At 37.6% G+C, this 17,671-nt stretch overlaps 1 protein-coding gene across 1 annotated transcript in view; it reads right to left on the reverse strand.

Moving 5' to 3' along the window:
- CNTN3 (contactin 3) overlaps positions 1-17,671 on the reverse strand; it is a 339,447-nt gene that overhangs the window by 33,653 nt on the left and 288,123 nt on the right. The window contains exons 14-18 of the mRNA XM_077994230.1: positions 7,333-7,450; positions 6,298-6,456; positions 6,049-6,198; positions 4,535-4,605; positions 2,672-2,906 (exon numbers count right to left, since the gene is read on the reverse strand). Coding sequence (XP_077850356.1) covers positions 2,672-2,906; positions 4,535-4,605; positions 6,049-6,198; positions 6,298-6,456; positions 7,333-7,450 — 733 coding nt within the window. The remainder of the gene's footprint in view (positions 1-2,671; positions 2,907-4,534; positions 4,606-6,048; positions 6,199-6,297; positions 6,457-7,332; positions 7,451-17,671) is intronic.

Raw genomic sequence — 17,671 nt, forward strand, 5'->3', positions numbered from 1 at the left:
AACGTTCTTATTTTTATAGAAGCATTTTAACATACTTGAAAATTCTATGAAATATTCTGGCACCATATGTTGAAAATAGAGACACTGGTCCGTTTCTGTTTCTTAGGAAAAGATGGCATCATAGCCAAAGGCTTTTCCTTGCTAAACAGCTGTGGCAACCTATACTTTCCTCCCTTGCACCTCTTTTTTGGCATCTTCCTTATCTTCCTTTTTTTGCCTGTGTTCTCCTCACCTTGTCTTTATTTCCTTCCCTTCATCTCTTTCCTACTGTTTGGGAACTTCCCTGTCCACAAATGCTACTTAGTTTTCAGTTTGCCAAACAAAGGTCTAGGTTAAGTAAAGCTCATTTAAACAATAAACACTGAGTGAGTACCTTCTCTAGTGAGGACTACAGAATGGACAACTGAAATGTGGTGGATGGCATGTTCTTTTGAAAGAGTAGATAGAAATGCAGGTGGTTTGTTATACAGCAAGAAGATCCCCCTTTGTAATAAGCACTGTTGAGATTCTATGGGGTTCACAGTGGTTCTCCCCTCTCAGGGCCCAGTTCAGGTGCATTTCTCTTGTCAAATGATCCTGCTTCTCAGACAAGGTGGCTTGATGCTGAGACGAATTCCTGGTCTAAGGTTGGGCCTCTTAGATTTTCTCTCCTGAAAATTTGAACTTGGTTTGGAGAGTCGAGGAGTACTTGGAGCCCACTGATCCAGTGCAGGTGCTCTAGAGGAGCAGACCATTTTCTGAGGTTTCAGGGCTTCTCTGATTAAAGTTCTTTGTGAGGTTTGCTACATAACTCTCCCTTGGATTCACAGAGACAACCTAGTAGATTTCACAGAAATCTTCTGCTTCTTCCTTAGGTAAGCCCAATTCATTTCTCATGTTTGAACAAAAAGACTTTTAGCTGACTCTTCAGTGGGAGCAAAAATGGTAACAGGAGAAGGAAAATGAGGGAGGCAACAACGGGTAGGAGGCAACAATGGGTAAGAAGCTGTGGCTGTCCCTCTTTTCCAGTTGCCAGCACCTAGGTCCTGGATGCACAGGTAAACAGTGTCCAAAAACTCCCTGGATAATTGCCATCACTCTCCAGACCTCTCACTTGCCCTTGCAATCCCTGGCAACTTTTAGAAATGAGGTCTGGCTATGAATTTAAGACTCTTCTGCAAAGACTTTTATAATCCTTAAAAAAAAAAATCCCTCTCAGAACTCAACGGAAAGTGAGAAGGCAAGAAGAGGGGTGGGGATCCAAAGAAAAATCAACTCTACTTACTATTCTTAGGAATGACAACTGCGGACCACTTTTTGCAACTTACTGTCAGGTCTGGAGGGTAGGGGAGACACTGATATATTTTGTGAGCTCAGAATGGTTAAGGGCAAAGGCCCTTGGTTAAAATACTGGCTGTACCACTCACTTTTTGGAATTTTGGCAAATTTATTACTCTCTTTTATAAGGCTTCCATTTTCTCATTTGTAAATGGGAAATAATAGTGCCTATATTTCTTATCTGAAATATCAAATTAGGTAATGTCTGGCGGGTAGTAAAACTTGAATACATGTTAGTTTCTGCCATTTATTATTTTTTTTTTGTAGAACTACAAAAAACTACAATAGTTGTTGCTGATCTATGAAATGGCAATTTTGTATAATTCTTTTACCTTGATTATTTTCTAAAGCAGTCATGAGACAAAATGTAGATGTCTCAGTATCTGAGACAAGTATAAAAGAAAGACAAAGAAACGGAATGGTCCAGAGTGAAGTATGTCTGTATCTCCACCAGCAGGTTCATATCCCTCAAACCTGCACATTGCATATGTGTTGAATGAGATACCACTGCTCCTGACTCTTCATTCAGTAACATCCCTTTCTCAGGCCATGGGAACCACTGGACAACTTAGGACTAGGGTAGCTCCAAGGGGTATATTCTTATTACCCCAAGGTAAGGCTGTGATTTTCCTTGCTTCACAAACTGGAACATAGGAAGTGTTCCTCAAAACAGATTTTTAAATTGATGGTTATGATCTGAGACAGGTCTCAATCAATTTTGGAATTTATTGTACCAAGGTGTTAAGGACATGCCCAGAAGAAAACAAAAAAAAAAGAAAAAACCAAAAAACACGGGTTCACAGAAACAGTCTGTGGTCTGTGTCCATTTCCAAAGATAGAATTTGAGGGCTTTAATATTTAGAGTGGGCTGGAGTGCAAAGAGGAAGGGTATGGTAATCTGCATGTTGCAAAGGAAAAAAAGCAGATAGGAGGCTAATCAATTAGGTCTCCTGCTCAGTAAATCAGTACTTTACATAAGGCAAGGCGAACATAGAGTAGCTACCTGTAGAGAGATTTAACGTTTTATCTCTGTAGCTATCTGGTTAGGAATAAAGGAAAGGCATTTTCTTGCATGACTCAGCATTCAGCTTAATTTTTTCCTTTTGGCCTAGTGAATTGGGGTCCTGAGGTTTTATTTTCCTTTCACAGTTACATCCTCTAACTATCCATTAAGTCTTACACTTCAAGTCATTTATGATTGATATTTATCACTTGCACTGGGAATCTAACTACTACTTAGATCATTGTTCTTTGGAATAAACATATTTGAAGTCAAAACGAGACGCTATATCCGTTTTTGGAGCACAAATAATTGTTACTAGGCAGAGCTGAAACACAGTCATGTTTTCCATACCTTCTTCTGCAGAGAACACTGTTGTCACTGGGCTAAATGGTCCTTCACCTTTGTTATTATAAACACCCACTTTAACTTCATATGGTGAATATGGCACGATGCTTTCATTCCGAAAGACATATCTTGGGGTGTCAGGGGATGTCACCACTGTCTGGATCCAGGTGGTAACCCCAAGAGGGCGGAAAGCAACAACATACCCAAAACCTTCACCATTCTGTAGTTCCTCAGGGACTGGCTATAAAGGAAAGACACACTGAATCACCCTTACACATAAGGGCAAGGCAAAAATGAATGGAGCTGTGATCCACAGGCATTTGTAAAAGTCATCAAATCATCATCTACATTGTATTAAGCAATTGGATGAAAAAAGGAGGAAAACATCAGCAGGAGAGTCATGCCAGCTGCTTTGAAACAGACATATGCCACCATTTCATAGCCATCCAGATAATGAACTGGAATTTTCTGTGATTATTCAGACAGCTGATCATCTTATGGTTCAAATCTGAGTTTCTAACAGTAAGATATACTTTCAGTTGAAAATATCTGATCTCTTAAGTAAAAAAAAAATTATCTAATTCTTAATGTTGACTTTATGAGAAGAAACATTGGACTAGTGATTAAGCATAATGAAGTAAAACTGAAAAAAATAAAATAAAAAGGGGCCCAGTACAGTGGCTCATGCCTGTAACCCCAGCACTTTGGAAGGCCGAGGCGAGCGGCCATCACGAGGTCAGGAGTTTGAGACCAGCCTGTCCAATATGGCAAAACCCTGTCTCCACTAAAAATACAAAAATTAGCCGGGCATGGTGGCATGCGCCTGTAGTCCCAGCTACTCGGGAAGCTCAGGCAGGAGAATTGCTTGAATCTGTGAGGTGGAGGTTGCAGTGAGCCGATATCATGCCACTGACTTTAGCCTGGGCGACAGAGAGAGACTCCATCAAGAAAAAAAAAAAAAAAAGGGAAGTAAATACTAATTTATAAATTAACGAATTACAAGGCAGGTGGATCACTTGAGGTAAGGAGTTTGAGAGCAGCCTGGCCAACATAGCAAAACCCCGTCTCTACTAAAAATACAAAAATTACCTGGGCATGGTGGCATGTGCCTGTAATTCTAGCTATTTGGGAGGTTGAGGTGGGAGAATCTCTTGAACCCAGGAGGTGGAGGTTGCAGTGAGCTGAGATCATGCCACTGCACTCCAGACTGGGCAACAGAGCAAGACTGTCTCAAAAAAAAAAGGAAAAAAAAATATTAATGAAAAACTCAAAGCTATATTTGAGTCGTCAAAAATTTTATTGACACATCATCAACATCTTCAAAAAATGCAGGTAATTCTAGTACTTTTTGACTTAAAACCTGTTAATTAACCTTTTTCCTACTGATGCTGTAAACCAAGGGCTGAGAGAATGGCCAGGAAAGAAACAAACTCAAGCACCTGTTGGAATAGGTGCCTTTACCAGTGGGGGCTGCATGGCTGTTTGGAAAGTCATAATGGGAGCTTGAGGGGCAACAGCCACAACATAACTCGTCCCTACGTCTACCAACCAGGTGACCCTGGGCAAATTATTTCTTATCTCCGAGCCTATGTATTTTCATCTGTAGATTGATGCAAGGATGACATGAGGAAAATATATGCTAAATGCTGGGAACAGTGGGTGGCTCAGAGAAAGCATAAAAAATATTAGCTACTATGGCTACAACTACCACCACCAGCCCCAATACCACTAACCCCACCACCACCACCTATATTACCACCAGCAGCAGCAGCACCCACCAACCACACCCCCAGCACCACCACCTGGGAAGCCACAAAGATCATGGGAACAGCAACACCCTAATAGTGAAGATGCTGCCCAAACACTTACATCCCAGGTTATCACAAGTTCAGACCGGCTTCCGCCTCCTCCATTGACTTCAGAAGGGGGCACTTCTGGAACTGTACAGGTCAGAGAAACAGAGATGAAATGGTACTTGCATTAAGTAACATTTATCTAAAAGACAATGCAATTTTTTAAAATATTTAAAATAATTTAATCATTGGCACATTATTCATACATATGGATGTTTATGTACGTACATACATTTACATATTTTTATGAGATCATCAAACAACATATTTACATGAAATCATAAAAAAATTCAAAATCTCTCAAACAAACATGACCAAGTTGGAAGATACTTTGCTAGTATGAGAGTTAATAAAACAAGAAAAAGTGATTCACCAGAGATGATGGGAAATCAATCCAGCATGAATGTTTAGCTTGTGACTATTTCAAGTAGAATATAATTCTGAGAACAACATTGGCTATATGTAAGGATGACCCAAACTCAAACCCTTGAATCTTGTTTTGAGGTATTATTTATAAACTTCACAGGGGCATCAGATTCTCACCCTGAGAACTTTAGCCTTAGTGAACCCCAGGACAAAACTAGAATATACGTCCCATGAAAGTGGGTCTTTGGTATGGTCACAGCTGTACTTGCAGTATCTAGAAAGTGCTGAGCACACAGAGGATGCTCCCTAAAATATGTGTAGTGTGAACAAATGACCAGAACACCAGGGCAAGCACAGTTCCTCTATTTCTCATATTTCCCAGCATAAACATTATATGCATTATTCTGAGTAAAATAGCATCATGAAAATTATTGAAACATATTTGATGACTTCCGTCTTAGCTGAGTTCCTAAAGTGATCTACCAGCTCTATTTCAAACTTCATTTTAGTTAATATTAAGTAATATTACAGATCCTGAAAAGGCAAGTCTTTAGGTCTCAGTTGTCCCTATAATGTGATGCTATGTACACTTTCTAGTTTGAGTTTTAATGCTGGGATATTTTTAGAATAATAAAAGCAGTCTTATGGTCTATGTGAATAGTTGTCTCACGTGGAAATTCCTATCAATGATTCTTTCTTAATTCAACACTTGAAGTGACAAAATATACCTATTCATCAATTGTTTAAGCTCCTTCACTGAGCTTGGTGGCAAAATGAGATTTGCTAGCAGCAGAACTCACAAATGTCATTATCCTACCAATTTGTCAATGCTTGTTATAAATGAAAACAGCACTTCCCTTGTTAACAGGGTAACTATGTCAGATAGTAATTATAACCTTAAGTGACAAAAACATATTCACTCAACATGCACTAATGATCGTTTACAATGGACTGAACTCTTGGAAATGTCACACTACATCAGAATCACTTACACGTGTTTCTTTTGACAAATGCCATATGGCCAGTTTTGCCATTAGAAAGGTCAGATAATTGCAGCAATGGATTATTGAGGCCGACCCCCTGCTGGCTTGGAGTTCAGGGCCAAGGGAAATGGAAGTACACAGAAATCTATTAACCCATTACTCAGAAAACAAAAACACTAACCTGCCTCTTCAGTTCTTACTTTTTCTGAGGGTAAACTGGGTTCTCCACCTCCAATTTTATTACTGGCTACAACCCGAAATTCATATTCCACCCATGGGTTTAACTCAACTACAGTGGCTGTGTGTGTTTTCCCATCGATGACCTCAGGCACTACAAAGGAATATTTGAGAGGTAAGAGTCTTCATGCTTCAGCATTGACTTGAAATCCATTTGTATGTGTGCAGATGACCTCTGCCTCTCCCCCTTTACCTGTTGTGACAGTTTGCCAACCCACGGAGAAAGGTGTCCGAGCCTGGATGGAATAGGATATAACTGGGCTATGGTTGTCTTTACCTTCTTTCCAAGAGAGTTGGGCTGTTGTATCTGTAATTTCATCTACTTTCACATTTTCTGGTGGTCCAGGTGAACCTAAGGAAGGCACAAATGGAAACACTGGGTAGCAATTACATAAATGTTATCCTCTCCTGTCAAAGAGAAGAGAATGTCACATGACCACTTCAATGTCTCTGACTTTTCCCAATTTCAAAAACACTTAGGGCAAAGGCCATTTACCTGATAACAGAACAACTACTTCCCTCTACCCCCCATTTCTGTTGTTAGATCTTAAATTTGGATGTGAGGCAGTAATTCCCAAACCATAATACTCTCTGATTGCAGATGATATTCACTTTTAAAAGCCTCTGTTCAGCAGGATTCCTGTACCTTTCCAAATTCAATGTCCTTTACTCCTGGTGTGATGCCTTTCCCTTTAATCCACTGGTGTATCTCTGTAGTTCCCAATCTGATACCTAGATGTGTTTTATTTCATGATGTACTCTGGTTATTTGTCAGCCCAGTAGAAAATCAGTATCCTGGACAGCAGCTCAGGTTGGCAAATTTTCCCAGTCATTCTGAATAATCCTTATACTTTTTTTCTATTTTTAGAAAATTGTCCTACATACAATTATTCCCAAATCCTGATTATTTTGGAAGCAAACACACTGCACAATATTCTCTCTCAAATTAAATACAATCACTGAATTAATGACATGCTCAAAAACACATCAGCTTGGCAGCAGCTGTGGAATGCCAATTACAGTGAGAGCTATTTGAAGGGCAGAGTTGAGATTTTTATTTCTTTGAATTAGCACTCACCCCTATTGTCATATTCTGTGGTCTATGTGGGGACGATGAAATCAATATGATAACTTGTATGCTCACATACTATCTCATCACGGTTTTTCCTCCAGTAAGGAATGCTGTTAAGATGTGAAGTTACAAACTCAAGGAGGCATAAATGTTTACCTCTTACTATGAGGTCAGCAGCAGATGAAACACTGTCCACCCCTGTTTGCACCATACAAACGTATTTCCCACTGTGTTTCAGTTGAATGTTTCTGATCATTAAATCACCAGATGAACTCTGTTGGGAAAACAGGTAATGAATATACCATTATTTAAAAAACAAAAACAAAAACAAAAACACACACACACAAAGAATTTTGAAGTCTATGGCCAAAAACAACAAATCGCAATGAGAACTGTATTTAGGGAGCAAACTAAGGTGGTATAAGAGAGCAGATTGCTGTAATGGAATGTATGGAAATAAAAACAAGTTAAAAACCATACATGACTGTAGTCAAAGATTTCTGTAGCCAAATAAACAAGAACCTTCCTCCTGGGCTTTATGGTTTCGAAAATAAATAAGGGCAAAGATTACAGTCTCAGAGTCTATTTACTTCCACCAGGGTGACACTTCTTTTTATATCCACTGCTCAGCACCAGCTCAACTCTCTTCTCTGGTTCCAAACCCTTTGCAATTATCTGCCTGAGAAGAAGAGGAACGCATGTGGGTATCTAGTGGGAGATAAATGCAGCACGACAAGGGGATTACCACGGTTGAAACACTTTTCTGAACACATTGGAGCTTAAAAAGCCTAAAGCTGTTTAATTCCTTGGCTGTAGAAGTCAGGGACAGTCAGCATGAAAGCATGAACCCCTCAAGAAGAAGAAATTAAAACATTTTAAACCTTAAAAATAACAGCTAGTGGGGCGCGGTGGTTCAAATTTGTAATCCCAGCATTTTGGAAGGCTAAGGCGGGTAGGTCATTTGAGGTCAGGAGTTCAAGATCAGCCCGGCCAATATGGTGAAACCTCATCTCTACTAAAAATACAAAAATTAGCTGGGTGTTGTGGTGCACCCCTGTAATCCCAGCTATTCAGGAGGCTGAGGCATGAGAATTGCTTGAACTTGGGAGGTGGAGGTTGCAGTGAGCTGAGATCGAGATCACATCACTGCACTCCAGCCTGGGTGACAGAGCAAGACTCTTATCTCCCCATCCAAAAAAATAAAAAATAATAACAGCTGTCCTTAAAGACATTTGCTGGCATTCACCAAGAGCTAATTAACAGGGCAAATATATTTCTAAAAGCTCAATGCTAAATGGACCTCATTTTAAGAGAATGTAAAATTGTGTTAATAAAATGACTAACTGCAAGTCAGTTTCACACATTAGTAAAAATATGACTTGTAATTAAATGATTTCAAAACCAAAGCCCTTGGAAAATGACCATCAGTTCATGTCTGGTAAAGAGAAAGAAGCAATAAGTAGCGTTTATCTTATTAATTAAAAGAAAAGTTTTAGTCTTGAGTTTTTGTAGTATATATAGCAAGACGAATTCTATTATCCTATTTTTAGGGAATTTCCTAAAATCTTCTATAGAGTAATTTCTTAAATATTGCTTCCCACCTTTAGGATTCTTAATGGGTTACATATTCTCTGTTAGTTGTATTGTATAGTTTTAGATGAAATTTGTGAGGACCAGAAGAAGACAGATGGGAAATGATTGATGGTTGTAATTAAATGATAATCCAGAAACTGTTAAGCTTGCATGTTTTACTTTCATCAAGTTAAAACTTTTTTCTTTCCCTCTCCCCTCTCCTTCTCCTAGGGTTATTTAGAAATGTATCCCCAGGACAAAAACCTTTAATGCTTGCTGACCTTTAGAAACTCTTCAGGTTTTACGAGCTCCATATACTCACAGGAGGTTGATTATCATTTCTATAGAAATCTTTTATTTTTAGTGAAGAACTGTTAGTAGTAAATGCCATCAAAGGCATTGGGGTAAGCTTTTTATTCCTGCCAACCTTTATTTGCTTATTTTGAAGGCATCTGGGTAAAAGAGAATTGTGTTGGGACTTTATGTCCTCACATATCTGGATACACCTTTTAGGCACAATGGCTGGCTTTGTTTCTAGAAGGAGTAAGGAAAAGTTTGGTGGTGGACTTCTGACTTCTGTTCACTCTTGGCACTGACAGGTGAAGAGAGAGAAATATCTGCATCATAAAAAATGAAGCCATCTTCCTAAAGAAATGTAGTCAGGGGAAATATAATTTTTAATTATCCTTTTACATTGCACAGTAGAAAAAGGAAGCAATTAACTAAAACGAGTTGAAATGGAAACCATTTTTTCAGCCCCAACATGGACTTGAGTGTATGAATACATAAATGGAGAATAAAATTTGACAGAGTATAAAAGAGATTCTCTCATTATTTTTTGTCTCTATCAATAAAACATATTTGCATTATTCCTCTTCTAATGCTCTCTCTCTCCCACTCTATGATCTTTTAAGGGAGCACTACACAGAGACAAGATTTATCTTAACAAAAGTGCATGCCTTGCTTGCTATGTTAGATTCATTCAAGGACAGAGAAGTGTCTAACACATGGCCCTTGCTCTCTAGGATGTAAACTCAAGTCAGGGTAAAAAGGTGGTATAAACATGTGAAACAAGTTATGTTTACAAATTTAGAAAGTATAATTCACAAAGGTTAAAGTCACATGGCATATACCATGACTAGACGATGGCAAAATGAAAGAGACAGACATTTTCAAGTTCTGCTGAAGATGTAGAACTGGAACTCTTACTGCTGAAAGGACTGTAAATTGGTACAATTACTGTGGACAATTGTTTAGAAGCATCTACGAAGGCAGGATATACATATAATTAATGACTCATCAATTCCATTCCTAAGTATATACCCTACAGAATGGCATGCATCTGTCTACCAAAAGACATTTATAAGAATGTTTATAGTTATTATCCATAATAGCTAAAAACAGAAACTACCCTATCACAGTAAAGTGGACAAATAAGTAGTGGAATAATCATTTAACAAAATACTATTAGGCCACGACAATGAATGAACTGCAACTACATAGATCAACATGGCTGAGTTTCAAAAGTATGAAGGATATAAACCAGATGGAAAGGAGTATGTGATCATGACTGATCATATGAGAAGGCTGGATTGTGGCTACCTTTGGAGGTATGGTAGTTTTGGGATGAAGCACCATGAGGACATCTAGGATATGGGTCATCTTCTGTTTCTTGTTTTCAGTGCTGGTCACTTGAGTGCGCTCATTTTGTGAAAATTAATTGGGCTACCCTCTTATGACTTGTGCATTTCTTGGTAGAATACAATGCTTACCAAAATGCAGTTATGATTATGCACAACTATACCCCTAACTGCTCAGCTTTCAATAGTGTCATAGATGGTAGAAGTCAAGTAACATGACTGTAATTCTAAACTCCAACTTCTTTCACGGGAATTAAACATTTAATAATAGTAATTTAATTAAAATGTTATTAGCATATCTTATCATTTCTTATCAAGATACAATTGAGTATTCTAAGGCATTTAAGAAAAGAAAAAAGGTAAAAGAAACTCCAAAAGGAAGTTTCTCTCATATCAAACTAATTCTTTTCTCCATCAATTTGTTATTGTTAGAGAATATAGTTAGTTATTAATTAAATGTGATAAAGGGTATGAGAGAGAAATGTCCAAAAATAAACTCCGTAAAATTAGTTGAAATGGGATGAAATAGTACTCGATGGATTATTTACCATATTGCATCTAATATTTAGAAATAATAAGAAACATATTTGCCATTCTTTAGAGTATAAAATAATTCAAATAACACAACACTAACCATCTTTGGATAAATTCTTAGAAACATCAATAATACTTTGAATAAAAAATAGCTTATCTGTTAAATTAGTTTGTCTTTGTTTGCACTATTTTCTGAAACTTCATCTTCTCCCACCTCCTCAAGCAGAAAGGACCAGAATTGAGAAGGTGCAAATTCATAGCTTTATTTTCTTCTCCTCATATCTCTATTTTGCTTAAAACTTCTCCTCAAAGCCCACTAGTGTAATTCTTCTTTTCCAGAAAGCACATCTTTTTTTCTATGATGCTGTCCACAATTTACTCAGGAAAGGAGTTTTTGGAAGTGAGAGAGGTCTATTCCAGTATTTTACATTTGAGTGTAAGAAACAGGATATGACCCTCTAAGTCATACAAATTGAGTTTCTTTTCCAAAGCATCACCTATTAAAAATAAGATCATTCATTCAAAAACTGTTTATAAAGCAACTATTCTACTTTAGTTGCTGGGAATACAATGCCAAAGGCAAGAAAAAAAAACAGTCCTTATATTCACAAGGCATAGAGTTGGAAGACAGGCATTAATGAAATGACTACAGAAATCAATGTAAAATTATAATGTAATGTAAATTCAAAGTACATTGGGGGAATCTAGAAGTTTTTGGGGCTTCAGTGAACTGCTCATTCAGCTAAGATTTAACATATGAGCAGAAGTTGTCCAAGAAAAGTGGGTAAAAAAATAAAGTACACTAGGATACTCAGGCATGTGCAAAGACGTAAGGTAGGTAAGAACATGGTTTATTTGAGTAACTCAATAGAGAGCTGAATGGGGTGGGTAGGGGATAGAGATGTCAGGCGTAGAGTTAATCCACAAATTGTTAGTCTGTCCCCAGAAAATAAAAAGTTCACTGTAGCTGACTTCAAGTTCATATTTACATCTTAATGACAGTAATATTTTTTCTTTCTTGTATTTTTACAATATCTACTAATCTTAGCTAGAATTACTTTATTACTCAATTATTTGTCCATCTAATCATACAGGCTTCTCTTAGAAAAAAAAATCATATTTCCATAATATGTTACAGGTATTAACAGTAAATGGATTTGTATGCCAAAGCATCGTCGAAATAAATGCTAAGGGGAAATCCACTGTGTATCAAATGAAATAGGAGAGGATCTGATTAACTTTTCCCCTGTATTTTCTTAGATGATGACACTAATGGAATTTTTGATGTAATTTAAAAACCACTCTGTGCTAAAGAAAAAAAAAACAACAAACACTACCTGATTTGATAACCCATACCAGATAAAAATAAATAAGCAGAAAGATCATCACTAATTACAGGTAGGCTGAAAAATACATTGTGATATCTACCACCTGCTAAAATCAAGGTTTAAAATAAACTTTGCAATTAGGTTACCTGCTAAAATCAAGGTTTAAAATAAACTTTGGAATTAGGGGAACCTCTTGAACATTACAAATGTTGTATGAACTTTCAGTATAATAAATTATAAGTAAAAAATGAATTCCCTAGTAAGCACTCTCAATGTAAATGCTGCTGCTGGACTGCCAAGAAGCATAATTTTCCAGTTTAAGAAAAAAAATTACATTTTGATGGCTATTTGGAACCGAGGTTGAATAGGCAGTCCCCGCTTTTTTTTTTCTATCACTTTACACAGCCTGTTATTGCAGCGCTTCCAATATTAATCATTCATCTCTTCACTGGGTTGCCTTCCAGACCCTGACATTACATGTAAATCATCTCCAGGTGCCTTGAAAACAGTCGAACCTGTAAGTTCCTTCTGGAACCTGGTTGGTGTTTTCCTCTGTAAGAGTCCCTGAAGGAATAGGTGGTGACGTGGCCCACCTCTGCATTTTTGACCACAAAAATTAAACCTTGCCCCCACCAATGCCAAACGGCTACATCAAGTTCACCTTCGTTACTAATGGACGCTACTCATCCAAAAAGCAGAAAGAATTGGCAGCCACTGAAACATGAAAACGGGCCCTAACATTGTAAACAGTTTTAATTTTTCTGACTGATTAACAATTTCAACTGTCACATGGTTGTCTGACCAGGTGATATTTAAGACAGATAAGATGCAATCAGTTAATATCAAAATTTGCTCGACTTTCTTGGGAACCAATAAACTGGAATAATTGCTCCATTACAAGATTTTGAGTCCCAGCCTGTTCTATCATAAGCGTTTCAAAAGAGTGACACATCAAAGATCACAAAAACTTGGTTGAAGGTACTTCATGCATATTTTAGGTTGTGTCAAGTGCTCGCGGTGCCTCAAAGTATCGGCTTTGTAATTTCAACATCAAGTTCATGTAAAACAACTTGGGAATTTTTTTTTTTTCTTCTGGGCAGTGGGGTGTGTTGATTTTGATGGAGTAGGAATTGGTGATCTCAGGATGCCTAGTCTGCTGTCCCAGCAAGCTTAACCCAGTGTTTTCTACATTTAAATCATTAGAGTCACGTCTTCACAATTGTTTTTGCCATATCCTAGTACCAAATGTTCTATTACTACTTAATTTTTTCTTAAACTGATTAACTTTCTTCAACTTGATATGGGAATTGACATATAAAATGTATATTCTTATCCTAAATGGAAATCTGTTCACCAAAATAATAGTTACCTAGCCAAATCAATACAATGAGTAGAAAATTATATAAATAGACACTCTCCAAAATCATTTAAATGCTCACTAAGCTGGACACTGTCAAAGTCCCTGAGCCAGAGACTTTTGCTCTGTTAATTAAAGATTAACAAGCATTAGAAAATGGCTAATGATAGGCCTAATACCATGTTTAACCATTTATTTATTTTTGAGATGAAGTTTCACTCTGTCACCCAGGCTGGGGTGCAGTGGCACGATCCTAGCACTCTGCAACCTCTGTCTCCTGGGTTCATATGATCCTCCCACCTCAGCTTCCTGAGTAGTTGGGATGACAGGCATGTGCCACCATGCCCAGCTAATTTTTGTATTTTTAGTAGAGATGGGGATTCACCATATTGGCCAGGCTGGTCTTGAACTCCTGACCTCAAGTGATCTGCCCGCCTTGGCCATTCTCCTTGATTTAATCTAAATGATTGAAATAAAATTGAAAATAGAATAACTCTCTCATTCTATGTTGTGTTAGTTAATGCCACCTGTTGAGTACAGAGTCTGTGTTTTGAAAAACACTGTGCTATTCAGTTTGCTAAACCCATTAGTTCTCAGTGCTGGCTGTACTGTAAATTCACCTGGGAAATCTTTTTAAGAAAATACCAGAAACACCTAGGTCACATCCAGAACAATTAAAAATTAAAATGGACTAGAAAGAGGAGACTCTCTAGGTGATTCTAATGAGCAGTTAGGGTAAAAACAATTATTAAAACTCTTGGGATATTACATTCCTCATCTTTACTCTTCTTGGAAGGTATAAAAGGCTTCAGATAATTGCTCTGATTTCTCCTAACTCTAATATCTAGGTATACTGTATACTTCTGAACTCACAAGCTGAAAGTAATACTCTTATACATATTTTCACCTTGAGAGATGGGTAAGAAAACTAGTATTTGTGAAACAGGTATTATGTGCCAAGCACAAGGCTCATTTCCTTGACATGACATTGTCTTAGTGTGCTCATCATAATTTTAAAAACAATAGTCATTGACGTAATTCAACATGGTGATAAATTGCTATAGATACATACATAAATTTACTGCTAATCAACCTCAGTCATTCTAGGATTACTCTTGATTGATGTGACAATTCTTGCATTGCATTAAAATATTTCAAGTCAAAAGAGCTTACTCTGAATAACAGTTTAACTTGTGGATCAAATCTCATTATTTTTGTCTTACCTTTATATTGCAAGTACAGAGAGTAGACCTGCCTCTTGTAGAATGACATGAATGTTACGTAAGAGAAAAGAAGCCCACTGATATAAAGGAATAAAGAGCCATTGTTTCATAGAAACTTGATCATGTTATGCCAAATGCCTTACATTTACTCGAGTTTCAATTACTATTGCTATATAACAAATTACCCCAAACCTTAGTGGATTAAAAAATGATCATTTATTCAGTTCAGTAATGTGTACATTGAACAGGCATCATTGAGGACTCATCTCCATTGGACACCTCACTAGGTGGGGTGGCTTGATTAGAGACTGGCAAGCTTGTTTACTTGGCCAGCAAGTTGGCACTGGCTGTTGGGAGTTCAGCAGGACCAGTGGGCTGGGACCTTGGTTCCTCTTGAGAAGGATCTGTCCACAGTCATGTGGGGTTCTTAATACTATAGTGGCTGGATACCAAGAGTAATTGTGCTAGTGGAACAAGGTAGAAGTGTACATTTTTAGAAACTAGCTTCAGGAATCATACTGTATCACTCCTGTTTTTTATTGGTCAAGACATTCACAAAAGTATACTAAGTTTCAGGACGAGAGGCATAGATTTTACTACTTCATAGGGAGCAGTGTCAAAGTCGTGCTGTAATAAGAGCATGTTGGATAAGACATGTTGCTGCAGCCATCTTTGGAAAACACAATCTGCCACAGCCTTCCAGATCCATTCTGCGCCTGCCATACTGCCTCTGCCTTGGGCGGCTGACCTATATGGACCAAAGGGAAAGGTACCTTTATACTCTGCCAGTTTATTGGGATCCTCTTACAAGATCTGAGGGAGAGAGGACAGTGAGTTTAGGGTATTTATTCACCAAGATTCATCCTTGCAGGCTCCTTTGAGCTGACTGTGGCAAGAATCCAAAATAGGTTATTTATTTATTTAAAGCAAAACTCTGGACTAGACACCCTTCAATTTATGTCAGTAGCCTATGTGTAAACCAGAGAAAGAACTCCCAATGGCTCAGAGAGAGTAAATTTATATCCTCTCCCAGGAGAGTTGCTCCCAAAGAGATCACACTATTTTTATTACAATCACAGACCAATGTAGTCTGGCAATTCTCTTGATACTTCAGAAGTGTGAATTTTTCATCTCAAAGTCATATTGAAAAAGATAAAGAAGGAAAGACTAGGTTTGATATCAACTGTGACTATCAATAGACTATTTTCCTGGTAAAGAGCATGATCTAAAATTTTAAAGTTAGGATAAGAAAAAAAGGTTTATAAAATCAGAGTATTTTCTATAAAACTAATTTAGAAAACCCAATCCACCTAAAATTGCTGAGTCTCTGAGTTTAAAATTTTAAATAACCCCAAATGAACCATTTATTATTCACTTTCTTAATCATGTTCAGATCAATTAAATGTTATAATTAAATGTCATGCCTTGCAAAGTAGAATGATTTTCTTTCTGAAATTCCAGCATACCATCTAAGCCAGCATGAACAGTTCTACCTCAGTAAGAGGGAGACAAGTAACCCAATTAAAAAAATGGGCCAGCTACCCTGACTTTTGGTTTCTGATGGGCATATAAGGAGCTTAGATTATGCCACTCTTTCCTAACAACAAATAAAAAGCTGAACAAACTGAAAAATCAACAACTAATTATTAGATCTGGCAGAAAAGTGAGGTCATGGGGCAAATGGCTTCCCCTTAATCAGACAGACAGGTGGATACAGACAATCACAACTTGGAGTAGAAATATCCCCGAGAACCAGTGCCAGGGGAGGAAAACATGAACTATAATTGAGTAATTGCTGGAGGTTCAGTGTGGACAATTCCGTGAGTTAAAACTCTAGGAAGAGCCAATCATAGGGGGTGCTGCACACTTGTGTTAATTTTACCTCAGAGAGTTCTACTGGGTCCTCACAGAGAATATTGGAAAAAAAAAAGTCCCCTCATGTTTCTGGTAGTTGGGGGGAGAAAACAGACCATTCTGAGATATGCTAGAACATTCTGTTCTTAAAATGCTCTGCCCTCAGCAGCTACAGCCTAAGCTGCTGGGGTTTTCTAAGAGTCTAGGAGGGGAGGAAAATAGCCAACTCCAGGCCCCTTTAGCCATCCTGTTCCACTAAGAAGGGAAAAAGCCTGAGAAGCACTGGTGAAGTTCACAGTCTAGGGGCATAAGTTCATTAGAAGACTGAGACCTACTCAAAGGACTATAAAATTATTTCCCTCCCCCTCACACCTTACCACTACATTACTAAAGGCTTATTTGTGGCAGTCCCTTTTACCCAGTACATCACATCTGCCTTTCAACAAAAAATTACAAGGCATACTAAAAGGCAAAAATACATAGTTCCAAGAGACTGAACAAGCATCAGAATAAGAGTAAGATAAAGCAGGAATGCTGGGATTATGAGACCAGGAATTTTAAAATCCTATGATTAATGTGTTAAGGGGTTTAGTGAAAAAATAAACAACATGTAAGAACAGATGGTTAAGGCAAGCAGAGAGACATTCTAAGAATCAAAAACAAAACAGAAGGTTAGAGATTGAAAACACTGTAGCAGATATAAGGAATGACTTGGCTTATTAATAGACTAGGCATGGTTGAGAAAAAAAATTTCTGAGCTCAATGATACAAAAATAGAATCTTACAAAACAGAGAAAAACAGACTAAAAAAACAGAACAGAATATGCAAGAACAATGGAACAACTACCAAGGGTATAACATACACATAATGGAAATGTCACAAAGATAACAAAGGGAGAAAGGAAAAAAAGCAATTTTTGAAGCAATGGTGACTAAGAGTTTTACTCTAATAATGTCAGATACAAAATCACAGGTCTAGGGAGCACA

The sequence above is a fragment of the Macaca mulatta genome, chromosome 2, assembly GCF_049350105.2.
Source record: "Macaca mulatta isolate MMU2019108-1 chromosome 2, T2T-MMU8v2.0, whole genome shotgun sequence".
NCBI classification, from domain to species: Eukaryota; Metazoa; Chordata; class Mammalia; order Primates; family Cercopithecidae; genus Macaca; species Macaca mulatta.